Source organism: Schistosoma mansoni, assembly GCF_000237925.1.
Source record: "Schistosoma mansoni, WGS project CABG00000000 data, supercontig 0343, strain Puerto Rico, whole genome shotgun sequence".
Lineage (NCBI taxonomy): Eukaryota > Metazoa > Platyhelminthes > Trematoda > Strigeidida > Schistosomatidae > Schistosoma > Schistosoma mansoni.
This window is the reverse complement of record NW_017386191.1, coordinates 1-15,632: the sequence shown is the minus strand read 5'-3', so window position 1 is coordinate 15,632 and position 15,632 is coordinate 1. Positions and strand designations below refer to the sequence as shown.

At 38.3% G+C, this 15,632-nt stretch overlaps 1 protein-coding gene across 1 annotated transcript; it reads right to left on the bottom strand.

The window, feature by feature from the left end:
- Positions 1-740: 740 nt before the first annotated feature.
- Smp_164650 (lupus la ribonucleoprotein, putative) lies at positions 741-8,839 on the bottom strand (the record flags this gene model as incomplete). The annotated part of the gene is made up of 9 exons (XM_018792348.1): positions 741-937; positions 3,089-3,168; positions 3,730-3,904; positions 4,096-4,217; positions 6,691-6,851; positions 8,187-8,290; positions 8,327-8,643; positions 8,684-8,753; positions 8,792-8,839. The coding sequence occupies 9 exons, from the start codon at positions 8,837-8,839 to the stop codon at positions 896-898; spliced, it is 1,119 nt and encodes a 372-aa protein (XP_018644306.1). The 3' UTR covers positions 741-895.
- Positions 8,840-15,632: the final 6,793 nt, after the last annotated feature.

Genomic DNA, 15,632 nt, shown 5'->3' with positions numbered 1-15,632 from the left:
GAGGACTAAATGAGAAAACATAATTATAGGTTTCTTCACTTACTATATTTAACGTTTTCTGATCATCGGAATCCACATTTTACTAGTTGATGAACTTTGAACAACAATGAAAACTAGTTTCGAAGTGAAAACACTACAGTTTATCTTCAGAAATACAACTCAACATTTACTCACATTTTTGAGAACGTAGTATCCTTAAAGTTCAACCAATACAATTTAGTAACACACATATTAGATGTCCAAACTGCAACGGCTATAAAAAACAGGTTGAGATCCATGACTAAAATCGTCTAAACCTCGTAAGCATAACTGACTATTAATATCGATCATGGCCAGGGATCGATCATATTCCAAATACCAATGTTGTAATACCCATAACTGCAAGTTGTAAATGTAACTTTTATTGAGTCTAAATGCAAACAGGAAGATCAACTTATAGCACTCGAACTCAAAATATTAGGTCTTATGTTTGAGTTGAGCCGCATCTAATTAACACTGGGCATACAGTAGTAGTAGTAGTAGTAGTATCACTAGCCTCTTGTACCATTCAGCTGTACGATTTAATGCCACTTTCGAATGACATTAGAAAACAAAAAGGTTCTTGACGAAGAATGATATGTGACAAACTTTCATCATAAAGATTCTCTTAACAATGGTAAAATGTGAGCGCATTCCAATAGATGGTAACAGTAAAAATGTAAATTCAGGGTTTAAACATGAAAAAAGAAAACAAACACTTTCTCAAACCAAATACATATATTTTCCATGACAAATGATTGCTTTTTTACATAGCTTCTCTTATTTTGTATGAAATGAAATATTTCAAAGGAAAGTTTAGTTTTGATGAATATACAGTAATAAAGTAGTAAATGGAGTTCAATCTGTTCCATTTTACTTAGTTCGTACGACGTCGCTTGTTACGAATTTGTCTTCCATCCTAAAAAGGGATTAACATAAATGTAATTAGCAATAAATCATAATAGATATTTGGCAAGAAAAGGCTTCTAAATGAGTTGGTACTGCCGAGAGAGTACAGAGTTTGATCCCTATTATAGAAATGCTTTCATCTAGACAAACACATAACTAGTTCCAGAGAGATTTTAATGCTCTCATGTGAAGATTTAACAAAAAATGGGGGCAAGGGGGGACTTTTGACGTTTAAACCGAGTTGGTGAATACATACAGTCTGGCGACCATGGCCCCAATCCAACAGTATACATGGATCGTAATATCTCAAGGGAATCATTGGTCATCAGCTGCTACGAGATTCAATTCAATGTCGGCTAGAGACAGGTGTCTACCTCAGACAATGAATGAATGGTTGCGTAGCCATTCATGGATCGACGGAAGTTAGACATTAACACCGTTGGATGCCGGCTCAGTGGTCCAGAGGTTGTGTTTGTGTGAGAGCAAAGGTTCTGGGGTTGAATCCCTCATGCGAGGACCGTAGATGCACACGGCTGAGGAGACTCATACCATGACAAAACGCCCATCCAGTGCTTCCAGGTTTTCAATGGTGGTCTAATGTTGATCCATTTATGAACCCAACCAAAATTCTAAAACAATCCACATATTGTTTATATCTAAACTTTTTTCCAGCCTCGTTTGTATTATTCACACTAAAGTTAATATCAGGAATTCAAACGTTTAGTTTATGACTATTTCTTGGATGAACACTCATGATCGATGTTACTTAGAATTGTAGATGGATAGCACAGAGAAAAAAAAGGGGATTACCATTATATTCAAAGTAATTATCTTTATAAGCCAGTAATGAGTTTACGTTATCAGCCTGGCTATTTTAATTAAGATAATATTATCAGATTAATAACAATTTTTAAAATCGGTTTAGAAATAAAATGCTTACTTTTAACGTGGCAAGAATTACATGAAACTGCTTAGTATTTAACTACTCATAGACTTGTCTTTCGAATTCCCAGATCATATTTGGCAAGGATGGCTGCCTAAATAAAAGGTAGGGGCGGTGGCCGAGTGACTAAAATGTCTAACTTTCAGACAGTAAATCGCAGGTTCGAAAACCGCTTTAGCTGCTTTGGTCTCATTATACACGTAGTATTACTAGCCCTCAAAGTGTGATTCAAAGCCCAATAGGCAAATCAATATCTATTGAGTTACAAAATATTCAAAGTAGATGAGGTGGGATTCAAACCTGTTATCTACTGGCTAAAAGTTGTGCTTTGACTGTTAAGCCGCCGCTTCCTATGACAGGAAGTGAACAGCTCATACCTGATGGATACTCTAAAGACTATTCTCATAATGATAAGCAAGGTGATTGATGTTTAAAGGTTTTATAGAAAGTATCGTTTTCTCGACCATTTATCATAAAAGATTTAGCAAACAAGAATGGTCAAATCTTTCAACTAATATTGAGAACGAAACTATCTTCTCACTAATTATTAAGTTGACTTTTTTCTATTATGAGATTTAATAGTTATCATCGGTAAACTTTATTTACACTTTGTCAAAACTATATGAATAAAATTTTATTTTAAAGGAAACAACAGGCTTCTTACAATAAGACTAGTACATTTTAGTTACAAAAAAAGAAGTCAATGACAGTTACACATAGATAAATGTCCCCAAATGCCCAAGTACGACCAAGAGTGGGGAGAGTTTGTTCTCCCTCTTGAAATGCTCTCTTGTGGTCACACGTATATAGCCACTAGTAAGGTAATTCTGCTAACTGCTTTCTCGTGGCGGGTGTTGATTACGATGGGGAGGACGAAAAGTGAATATCTAGAGTTCGAACCGGGTTGGTGGGTACAGAGTGTCTACCCAGGGGAATCGAGAAACCTTGATTCCAAACCAATGGCGTAAGTAAGCTCCAGGATCCTGAGGGAACAAATGGTGTATGAACCTATTGTTAGTCACTAGCTATCATGGGGCTGCGTCTCCTGACGTTGCTCCACCGCCTTGCGAATTACACCTCTGGGTCAAAAGTTCGGGGAGTGGTCTACAAAGAAAACCACCAGCTTCGGCTTGGGCACATGGGTTGTATCTCAGCCCACAAAAATTCAATAATTTGCGTTCAAATAACAAATAATAAAAGCGAATAAATTTAACTTACACTACGTCCTCCACGTCGTTTTTGAGCCTTCTGTTGCTGAGCTGCAAGGATCACTTTCCACTGGTTCTTTTCTTCGTCACCTTCCAAAACAACAACAGTTTATTAAAAAGTTTTCAGCATAGTGAAGTAAACTACCTAGCTTACAAAACTAATTTACTGTGCCATAAAATTTTATTTGGCAGTTTATTTGGATATACTGTAATATAACTTATCTTTCTTAGTTAGCAAACAATACCTGGATGAAATTTTAGTGCTCCATATGAGCTGATCACATCTTTAGTGTAGTCGTTAGAATGAGTTTATGAGTCTTTATTTACAGAATTTCTCGCAAACATCATCTACGTAATATGGTAGTTATTTAAATCCACATAAATTGTTTATGATTTTGTTAGTTTGACGAACATCAGTTTAGGTCATGTAGTCACAAAAGTTAGTTATGTGATCCAGTAGGTTAATGACACAAATCAAATGACGTGGAAAATGTATATAAAATATGGTTTTATTTGATGGAATATCTAGCAAATTTTGGGTGCCCCTTAATGGCGAGACAACATCACTCTATTCCATAAGTCAATTGCTTATGAGCAAAATATGCAGTTCACAGAATGGATAAAGGTACTAATTCTATGGACAATAATTACCAGTAATTACGCGACCTGATAATTCACTGTTTAAATAAGTAACAGGACTATCCCCAAATGCTTCTTTTAATTTAGCCCATGCTTTTTCTGCTGTATCAGGTTGCTTGAATCGTATTATAGCTTTCCCCTCAGATGGTTCGACATCAATCCATCCCACAGGAGTACTTGAGTCAAGCTGTGAAAAGATTCAAAAAGATAAATAAATGTGAATCAAACAAAGTATGATAAACAGTATCATTTGTGTATCCTAAGTTCCCTCTGAAAAAATGGTCAGGAAACTTGACTTAATTTCGAAACAACAGTCTTTTAAGCAAACAAAGTAACTAATTTTCACCACTTAACAAATTGTTCGCCATATTACCTTACCTTCTCGTTTAACCACTGTTTCAAGTTCATAACTGTTGGTACTTCTGAGTCTTTACCGCCATTCACTGACGACTCTTTTGATTCTTCAGTTGTAGCATCTTCCCCTTCAACTGAATCATTTTCTAGAGAGTGAAGAGAAAACAGCAAATATGAATATTCTATCCAGAATGATAATTAGTTCCATTAAAACACTACAACAAAACTAACAACCCAAATGACTTCTTTTTTTCCTACTGCAGAAGTGATATCAGTGGCCAACCAAGCGGAACACTTATATTTATACTTGATTTTTGCGCCTCGATAAAAAACAACTTTGTGTGATAGAGCACCGAAAATCCATTGTAAAAGTAATTACAACATTAAGAGATAATAAGTGGGACAGTCATATCATTAATAGACGAATAAGCAAGAATAATTACCAAGGCATGGATTATATTAAAGATTTAGTTATTTATTTAAACACATAAATATTGGTACAAAAAAGCACCAGATAAATATGCGCCTCACAAATCTCATTTGATTTGTGTGATGGCTGGGATACTAACCAGGTGCCCAAACTGAAGCAGGTGGTTTTCTTAGGGGGCCAAACCACGAGCCTTTGACCTAAAGATCTCATCCACAAGCCAGTGGAGCATCGTGAGGAGATGCAGTCCCATGGTAGCCGGTGACCAACAATTGGTTCATACGCCATTCGTTTCATCAGGATCCTGGAGCCCATGTGCACTATTGGTTTGGAATCAGGGTTTCCCAACTCCCCTAGGTAGACCCTCCATGTCCACCAACCCGGTTAAAGCGCCGGACATTCACTTTTCGTCCTCTCAATTTCGTAAACAACAGCCCCGCCACGAGAAGGCAGTGAGTAGGACTTCCCTAGCAGAGGCTATATATTCGCGTGGCCATGAGAGAGCATTTCGAGAGGGAGAGCGGACTCTCCACACTCTCGGTCGTACCAGGGCATTTGGGGGCTATATTAAAGAAATACAACCAAGATGGATTTTATCCTGTTAAAAAGTTCCAGTCCATCACAGTCGAATCATCACTTTTTAATTATAAAGCAAATCTGCTAACTTCGTAAGCACAAAATTTGCAAGACTACTAAGACCCCAAACAACGAAGTTGTGACAGAAAAGACACCAGTCATATGTAGACTTCGTTCATACCACGACACTCATATACTGACAACTATCTAGCTATTTTACCCAGTCAAATAATACGCAATGTCGAAGATGCTTGGACGACATCTGTAAAATATATTTAAATCACTGAAACCTGTATTTCGTGGCACTAATTAAACCAAAGCTAAGGTCACATACCTTTCAAAACCCCTGTACTCTCATGTAGCCCACATATCAAATACAGGTTTATGGATTCAGCATTGAAACATCTCCAGTATTAGCTAATGATAACCAACTCCTCAAACCGAAGCAGACAAAAAGGTTCGAACCCGTAACCTAATGATGAAAAGCTATGTTTCAGTCAATATGGGAACGGTTGGTACTATTTAGACGGAGTAACAGCCTGATGTATATAATTTTCCGGAGATAACGATAACTCTGTCTTCAAAAATAGTTAAATCAAAGGGGTCAGTTTTCTTAACCGTGTGACAGAATTGTTTGTGCCGATTAGTGCTGAAGCTAAATTTTTATCAGTCTTGGAAAAACACTTTGTAACTCGATAGTACAACGTACATGTTAAGCATCTGAACAGTTTATGACAAATCTCCCCAATAATAATCACTAATAATATTCATATTCCAGAGAGAGAGTAGGGATGGATAGTGGTTGGAAGTGAAGTCCAGGACGTGCATTTTTCCCTATTTGGGACTCATCAACTTGTACGTACATACAGACGAGTCCCAAATAGGACGAAACGCACATTCCAGATTCCAATACTGGCCACTATACACCTCTGCTTAAAAATGTTTGTAATTTAGTGGAAATATTGAGGCAATCCGAACAGGATGCACATATGCAAGAGAGACCGATCAATCACAGTCCTAAACAGTGGGAAGATTCAAACAAACAACACACATAACTGACACATTACGTACTGAGTACACTATATAACAGCTAAGTACTTCCTGAGAACTCGAGTGATGATTTAAGTTGTACTCAACTTATTTCGTAAGCCAGCCGTTTGTGTGCACATTATGCAAGCTCAATCGCCCTTACATATAGTTTTTGTACACCAGTCATAATATTGGAGATAGTTTCCAAACTTCCGAAATAGTTACTTATTTCTGCTTACCAAGTATATTAATTTTGACTAACAACAACGATACCTAAATTCTGATATTTTTGCTACCAACCCTGACTAGATTCATATCCAGGCACAACGAATTCTTCAAGATGGGCATTGGCTTTAGATTGAACAACTAGATACTAAGAGATTTAGAGATAATTCAGTACTTTTCCGAAATAGCGAAAATATTTGTGCTTCCTTATCCCTCTACAAAAACTTGAAATTTCAAAATCTAGTCCGACTCTCAACTTTCTTGGTTTTCATAAACATTAAAGATACAATCAGTTATATAAATATGGAGCATTAGCTGATGAGTTACATAATTATGGTAAAGTTCGAGAAACAGATATTTACTTTTCGTGGCTTCTGGAAGACCAACAATTTCAAGTAATGCTCCACGAACCATTCGAGAATTAAGTTGAGCCTCCTGGTTAGCTTCAAGTGCAGCTTGCTTTTTGGCTTGTGAAGCAACTTTAGCCTTGTTTTCTTCTTCTTTGCGTTTCCAATAATCGATTCTAAAATTGAATTTCAAGTATTAACATACTGCCAGGAGTTTGACCGTATTTACTTTCACAAAATGCTGTATAACTTGAAGTTTGGAGATTGGAAATTGATCGGTGAGTGGACTTATTTTAACTATACGAACTAAATAAACTGAATGCATCGAGCTACTACAAATTAAAATAAAACATTACAATCACCTAAAATTTGCACTCATACTGAAGTTTGTATGAAAACTTTTGGAGTTTATAATCGATTCTGAACATTGCCTGGATACCAACCATTAGTCTTTTCCTGATATTTCAATGAAAAACGAGTTCTCTACGTAATTTAAATTACTAATACATAGTGCAACTAATTTAATAAGTATAACTTCATGTTTCAAGCTTTGAGCTACTCTTTAAATGTAAGAACTAGCGATACAATCCAGTTGTCTCAACCGGACTATGCAGATTGGTGACCAAACTACAAGTTATTTAGGTCTGCTTACTTTTGTTTATATTGTTCCACTATTCGATAGTTAATTGTAATTCCAACTGTCTTATTGGATGTTAACTCATCAATCGTGGGCAACAAAACCTATGCAATATCAAATAAACTGTTACTTTCTTGATAACTCAATTGTGATTAACCCCTGGCTTTTCTAAATGGGTAGTGATGACAACAAGTAATAGTACAATGTTATCATGGGACTAAATACGTTTTAACATTTTTGTCTGCTTAGTTGAGGTGGGAAACAGCTTTAGTGGTTTAATCAGCTGTGTATGCCCTTACGGAAATTGACATTTGAACAGTCAAAGCGTCGTGAAATTTCTACCTATGGAATGGGTATGAAAGAGACCACTAGAAATTCCATTACATATATTGAAGTGAGATGTGCAAATCCAAGGCGGTTGTTTACGTTTCAATCTGTCGATAGAAATTCAGACGGAAAAAGTCTGGGGTCCGATCTTAAATAGAACATATTACCTCCGCTTTTTGATGAAGACGGACATGGAAATTAAGTCTGCACAATTACCTATAGGTTAAAGTTGTTGACAGAAGACATTAAGGATAAATACAAAAGTGGTTATGATTCATAATGGAGGTTTGAAAGGTACTATTATTTAGTACATTATTAATGCCATGAAATGCTTGCTACTTTGATATCGGCCGGTAATTAATGCCCAACGAGATACTGCTACCTGGATTAAACTTTAGATGGCACAACCATGTAGCATGGCTACAAAAATTACTACACATTGATTCTGACAGGCGGATATAGGAAAGCTATTGTACTTGATAGTTGAGTCATTTATTTAAAATAAATCGAGTCAAACTACACGTATTTCTAAACCACTTGAACTTACTGGGTTGAACGGATCATAGCTTTTTCTTTGAAAGTAGCAGCCTCTTGTGACGCCAGAAACTTTTCAGAATCCTCTTTCTTCTCAAAAATAGCAAATATGCTTCCCTATAACATGAATATCAAGACAGAAATCGAGAATACCCTAAACTTTCTGTCTCGAGGAAATCTGCGCATATGCACATCGAGGGTTTTGCCACCATGTTTTTCGAGCCATTCAATGATTTCATCCAACTGTTCGTCAGGAGAGAAGCCTTTAACATAGACACCGTTTTCTTTATAGCTGTTAAGAGCTGTTTCAAATGTTTCAGGAACTTTCATTTCAGGATTTCTTCGAAGACCTTTTTCGCCTACTTCAATCAACCCGGATTGTGACTTGGACACCGACTTTTTTATGAATTCGGCATCTTCTGACAGAGACTTTAGACGGTTAAATTTAATCATTGTCTCCATAGGAATCCCTAGAAGCATGGAATTATGATATTCACATATATATCTTACATCCGTCATTCTCTTTAACAGCCTCTTTCATGAACTTATCACGTGACAGATTTACATCTCCAAAGTAATACTAGAGTAACTCAAGAAGAAGAGATTCACATGAATTACCTCAACTTGTCTAATTATTTTGGACTCAAGGGGCGTGATTTCAACCATTTTCAAAAACACCACACTGGACTAGACGAGTAGAACAAACGTGCAAAATTGAAATTTCGAAGGTTGATATAATTCCAGATAAATAGTAAGCTAGAAGCTCAGTCATGTTTCTAACCAAGAATGATTTTTAGACGACTCAACTTTTTTCTTGATAAGTCTACTGGAGTTTGTATAGTAAAGTTTTGAGAAAGTCCCACTCGATTGCAGGGAGATTCAGTTTCAGTTTGGAAAGAACAGGCGGCTTGATGGCCTGTGTTAGCCCTGGCAATGATGGTCTCTTGGTTAATCCAACTTTCTTTTGAAAGAGTCAACGGATGGAGCCTCAACCACGTGCTGTGGTAATGAATTCCTCTCGTTGATGATTCGATGGGAAAGTCGATAGTCAGCTGACAAGTAATTTGTCCTGGGCTTGTGAACTTTTTTGGAGTGTCCTTGTAGATTTTCTGTCTTGGAAGACAAGAAAAATGAGGGCATATCAAGTGCAAATTTATCACCAAGCAATTCGAAAACTGTAATCAAGTTGCCTCTGGTTCTTCGATATGACAGTGGGAATAGGTTTAGCTTGGTCAGTCTATTATCATATGGGAGCTTCGCTATTCCGGGAATCAGCTTAGTTGCTGTTCTCTGAACCCTTTCCAAGAGTTCACTGTCTTTTCTTAAGCAGGGGCTAGCTGCTTGTATGCAGTACTCAAGTTTAGGACGTACGCACACGAACGTTTTGGCGTCGATACGACTAAAAGCCTTACGTATTGATCATAAAGTTCTAAAACCTTTGGCGGCTATTGCACGGCAGTGTGCAGTAGTCTTTAAGTCTTGACTAACGATGACTCCCAAGTCATTGTGTGTCTGGACGATAGGTAGCTCAATGTTATCGTGTATGTATCTGTGTGGGGGGACTTTCATGGACTGTTGGGAAGGGTGTTTCTATGGTATATACATTGCTAAAGTATTTTGAGAATACTTGAGTTTTTCCAAAGTCGTCCTCCACTAGTGATGAGGCAGTACAGTCTCCCCATAGTGAAGGGACATTTCTTCTTTTTGTCCCTTGTTTTATATACAAATACAAGAGTTTAGAGCATTCTATGGATTCCTTAACAATTTTCTCTTCGTACAGCTTTCTGGGCTTACGGAAGGTCGAGGCACAGGTATTCCGGGCCTTTTGATACTGAGATTTTGCTTCATCAGCCCCCAGTAACCTAAATCTATCCCACATTTTGCTTCTTTTACGGAGAAGGATGCGACCCTCCAAACTGAACCATGGTGGGGAGTTTCTCGGCCCCCCAGGTGTAGTCCAAGGGATGTGAGGGGCGGTACCTTTTAAGTGTAAATTTCGAAATACGTCCCAAGCCGTTTCGATTGAGGACTCTGGGTCTATTGTCCAATTTACTGACGATGCTGAGTGCATGATGTCTTGTACGTTTGCTTTTCAGACGTTAGGTCTGAATTGAGCTGATGCGTGCTCGTGATCGACAGTTATATGGAAGTCAAAGCTTAAAACTGCATGATCACTTTTGCCTAGGGGTGGTATGTAATCCAGGTTCGCAACGTCATCCTGATAGTGAGTCAATATAAGATCTAGTAAGGATGATTCAGAACCCGGATCGTACCTAGTCGCTTCTTTCACATGTTGCACCAAGGCGCATGTGATAACCGCTAAAGTAGTTTGAGAAAACTTGAGCTTTGCCAAAGTCGTCCTCCACCAATGATGGGGCGGTACTGTCCCCCCAAATGGTTCAAATGGTTGAGGAAGGAATAGAAAAGACTTCCGCTTAACGGGCTTCCGTGTCTAGTAGCAGTGGATCACTAATACCTCGAGGCAGGAGAGTAGGTGTGTTAACGATAATAGAGGAAAAAAAGAAATTGGTAAAACATAGTGAGGTATTACCCTTAGTCCTTAAGAATAGGTCAGGTTGCCTCCTAAAGGAATCCCGCGAAGTCACTTGGACTAGCTCGGCCAGCAGCGAATCCCGACATATTTGACTACCTTAAGGAGTGGAAGGTATGTCTACAGTCCGTTCCGCTATGTTGGGTCTCCAGTTTCTGGGCATAACCGCTAAGGTTTGTGTTGAGACTAAACCTAAACAGGTGTTTAAGGGGACACGTGGAAGTGTTTAAAATGCCTTGTCATTAGAAGGTCACCTCTAAGACGCCTATAATCTAACAGGTAAAGGTTAAGTGACTGAAGGCGCTCTTCATAAGGTTTGAATTTGAGTCGCCGAAGTGATTCAGTGTCTCGCCGTTGGGTACGTTCCAGAGTGTCCTTATCATTTTGGAGTGATGGAGGAAATACTATGTTTCCGTATTTTAAATGGATACAAATAAAACTGCCGAAGATTATGTGATAGTCCTTCCATCGAACTGACTGAAAATGCCCTTCTACGTTACCAGTGCAAGGTTTGCTCGAAAGGCATTTCTGTCGCGGTTAGCGTAAGGCTTCAGATCATGGGGTGCTAAGACTCCTAGATCTTTCCCAACTTGGGATACCTCTTCAGAGAAGTTAACTAAGTTGTAACTGTAGTCTGCAACATGCCTCAGGTTCACTACTTTACACTTTGAAGTGTTAGAGGTAAATCTGTTGTCATCTGCCCAACTTTAAAGTCGAGTCATACCTTCCTGAAGTAACAGTTTATCTTGTCTGTAAACTCTTAATAATAGTAGTAATAATAATTAATTCGCAACTAACAGCCTGTTACATGAGACATGCCAGTTTACAGGCAAGATCCCGAAACGGTTTCTTCACAGTACTTATGTACCCATAAGATGTTTGTGAATAATAATAATGTGGAGTCTGGGGCTTCTAGAAACCGCAACCTTATATCCATCTGCAATATCTGGGGCTTTAACAATAGCGCAAGACGAAGTCATCCGTTCCAGATCTGTTTTCGGTGGCGTATGTAGTGGCGTGCTTCGTTAATCGATCGTCTCGATAACCGTTATTATATCAATTTGAACGGTGTATAATATCAGAAGACAAAGGGAAGTGGCAACTACATTTGTATTGACAAATAACATAGGCTAGAAGGCAATGAGCACATGAGCAAATGTTAGCGAGCGAAGTAAAAATGACATGCATGGGAGATGGCTGGTAAGCCAACTCGCTATGAGCAAGCATTGATCAACATTTATAGTCAGACAAAAATGAATAACAGACATGTGATAGGTAGGATAAGAAGTGTGCGTACACATACGCTCATATTAAAAAAATAGTCAAGGTCAATAAGCGAATAATTAACAAGATCAAAATATGACTCATAACGTTATAAGTGAGTTGGCTTGTCCAGAAACTAGAATAAGCTATGTAGGTGTAATATAGTACACGACGTTACACTACTCCCCACACGTATCTCAAGAGGGCTGAAAAAGGGTGTAAGAAAAAGAAAGGATGAGAAGCAGTGCAATGTTCAGGGAGGAATAGTTAAGGTACAACTACCTAGTCTATTTCTCTGTTATTAAGGTACTTATTGAGCAACAGCATTGTAATACGTTAAAGAAAATAAGTGTGAAAAAGTTATGAGTGGATAAGGAACTATATAAATGAAGGTGGTTCAGAAAGAAGCTGAAAGTATGGAATCATTTGTAGTTATATGATGTAGTGATGAAAACAGTATTCTGGTACACAAATGGCTGTATCCCTTCTTTTTCGAAGCCGTTTGAGCCCTTTTCGTGGACTTTATAAGGTACTGAGCAAGCTTAGTTTTTAGCGAATTGTCTAGTTTGCTTGTAATATGATTACTCGGTAGGAATTGAAACCAATTTGTAAAGGTATTTTGCATAAATGAATTAGCATCATTACGGTTGGTGACATTCCACTAGATCATAAGGAGCCTTAATTTAAAAAAAACTTTCTGCCTTACAGACACGGGTGGATTGAAGTTGTCTCCCCACCATCATGTATGCTGGTCAGTAACGCCACCCCCCTCCTTTTGTGATGTTAGGTTATCTTACGTTTGTGGTAGGTATGAATCACTTATCCACTCATACCTTGTTTGCATTTATTTTCTTTAACATAATACAATGCTCATGCTCAATAAGTAACTCCACTTGTAGCTGTTGTAGAGTTACTGCCGGTCCCTATCCCACACATGGAGGAGGGTTGGGCGTGTGGTTAGCGACCCCATCCCGTAGGAAACTAACTCGTCAAAAAACGTTAACCAGAAGCAATAATTCAAGCCATTTAAACTCTGCCCTGGGAGTTGAGGGAAGAATTATGACGTCTCATTATGAAGGCCTAGATTCTTCGAAAGTCACGAGGCCAATGCACCTTCTGGCAACCAGAGCAAACATTTTTATAGGTACATGGAACGTCCGGACAATCTAGGAGACCGGGAAGACCAGTCGAACAGCAATGAAAATGAGGAGATAGAAATTGACAATACTTGGAATCAGCGAAACCCATTGAACACAAACTGGACATCAAAGGTTAGATATGGGGGAGATGCTACTGTACTTAGGTCACGAATAGGAAAATGCTCCACACACTCAAGGAGTTGCTCTGATGATGTCCAGAGAAGCATGAAATACACTTGTAGGATGGAAAGCTCATGGATCCAGAATAATCAAAGCATCATTCAAAACAAAGAAGGAGGGGATCACTATGAATGTAATCCAATGTTATGCACCCACCAATGATGTCAACGACGACGACAAAGATCAGTTCTACTCAAAGCTGCTATCAATCATAGCGAATCGCCCGAGAAAGACTCTTAACATCCTGATGGGAGATCTAAAGTTAGAGTGGACAACACAGGATATGAAAATATAATTGGACGACATGGACTAGAAGAGAGAAATGAAAATGGAGAGAGATTTGCTAATCTATTTGCATTCAACAAATTGGTTATAGGCGGCAAAATATTTCCACACAAACGCATACAAAAAACTACATGGATCTCGCCGGACCACACCACAAAGAACTGGATAGATCATATTTGTATCAACAAAACATTTCGAAGGACAATGGAAGACGTGAGAACAAAGATATGAATTTATATAGCTTCAGATCACCATCCACCTGGTTGTGGCCAAGATGAGACTGAAGCTAAAGAAACACTCGACAACTGGACAAACAGCATTACAAAGGTTCAATACAGACTTCCCTCGACATACTGACAAGCTCAACGAGTTCAAGATAACTCTCAACAACAGGTTCCAAGCTCTACAGGATCTACAGAAAGAACAAGAAACTACGACGGATGACAACTGGAAAGGGACCAAAAAAGCACTAACTTCAACGTGTCAGGAGGTTCTGGGTCGCAAGAAGCATCATCATAAGGAATGGATCTCTACGGGAACCCTGGACAAGATTCAAGAAAGGAAGAACGAGAAACTAGCAATTAACAACAGCCGAACACTAGCAGAGAAAGTTAAAGCACAAGCAGACTACACAGAAGCAAACAAAGGAGCGAAGAAAAGCATTAAGGCCGACAAGCAGAAATACATGGGCGATCTAGAAACGACAGCGGAAAATGCCGCAAGAGAAGGGTGTAAGATCTATTTTGAAGGTGAAAATCCCTCCATGTATACGTTTGCAATTTCTTCTTAGTGGTTTCCTTATTTGTACATATTGTTACGGGAGAACTGAAGACATTTGGCCGATTAAAACCTTTTTACTGCACAGCAATTTACTGTGTTTTTGGATGTGTTTGTTTTACTTAACCTTTGGACTTGTTTGTTTATATCATTCTTTTCGGACATTTTGGTTTCTTTTGTCATTGGTTTGGTATTTGGGAGTTTTTGCTCCGGGAACCTACAAAATTGAAGGTTTGTTTTGTAATTGTTATGATTATTGTTGTTAGAACGACTTTGGTCGATTATTTGTGAATTGCGAATAAACTTGGTATCTTATTTGGAGTTTTGGTTCTCTTGCCTACTTGGGTTCGTAATTTGCGAATATCGACGGCCAGTACTTCAATAGTTGGAACGGGCAAAAACTCATAATTGGACGTAACATAAAGTTCTTCAATTACTGGTTCTTTGTTCACACTGGATTAGTCTGGACAGTAATTTGGGTCCAAATTCTGGTTCTACTGAACGAAGGTGTACTATGGAAACTCGAAGCAAAAGACAGAAGGAAAATGACGAATTGGACGGTAAAATTTCCAGAGCTGTTTGTGGTATGTATGACGTTAACGATGATAAATGTGATGATATTAGTCTTAATAGTATGTCCACTAGCCAGCTAAGTACTTCTAGATTAAAGTTAGACAAAGCATTACTGAGGAAAAGGAATTTAGAAAAGAGACTTGAGTTGGAACGGCAACTTAAGATGTTAGATCTTCAAGAAGAGGTTGATATGGCCGAATTAGAATGCAACGTCATCAGGGACGATGAACGATTGCCCGTAGATAAATGTGAAATAAATGCTAAAGTGGAAAATTATTTGAATGGTGAAACGGGGGGTAATAATCACTCAGGAGAGGTATGTAACATTTCAAAAATCGATTGGGTTGATGAACTGAGGGACACTTTACATACATTGGTCGGTAACATGGCTTTACCTAAGATCGATATGATGTACTCTGATGGACAACCGGGTCAGTATTACCGTTTCATTAGTCAATTCAATAGTCTTATAGAGAGTAAACTGTCAGATAAGGGCCAATTACTATCGTATTTGTTATATTATTGCAAAGGAAAGGCCAGAACGGCAATTGAATCTTGCATTTCTTTGCCCAGCCATTTAGGCTATGATAGGGCTAAACGAATTTTATATGATTTATTTGGTAAAGAGCACCTTGTTGCGCGGGAACTAATTGCTGAGTTATTAAACCATAAATCTGTCGGAAGGTCAGCT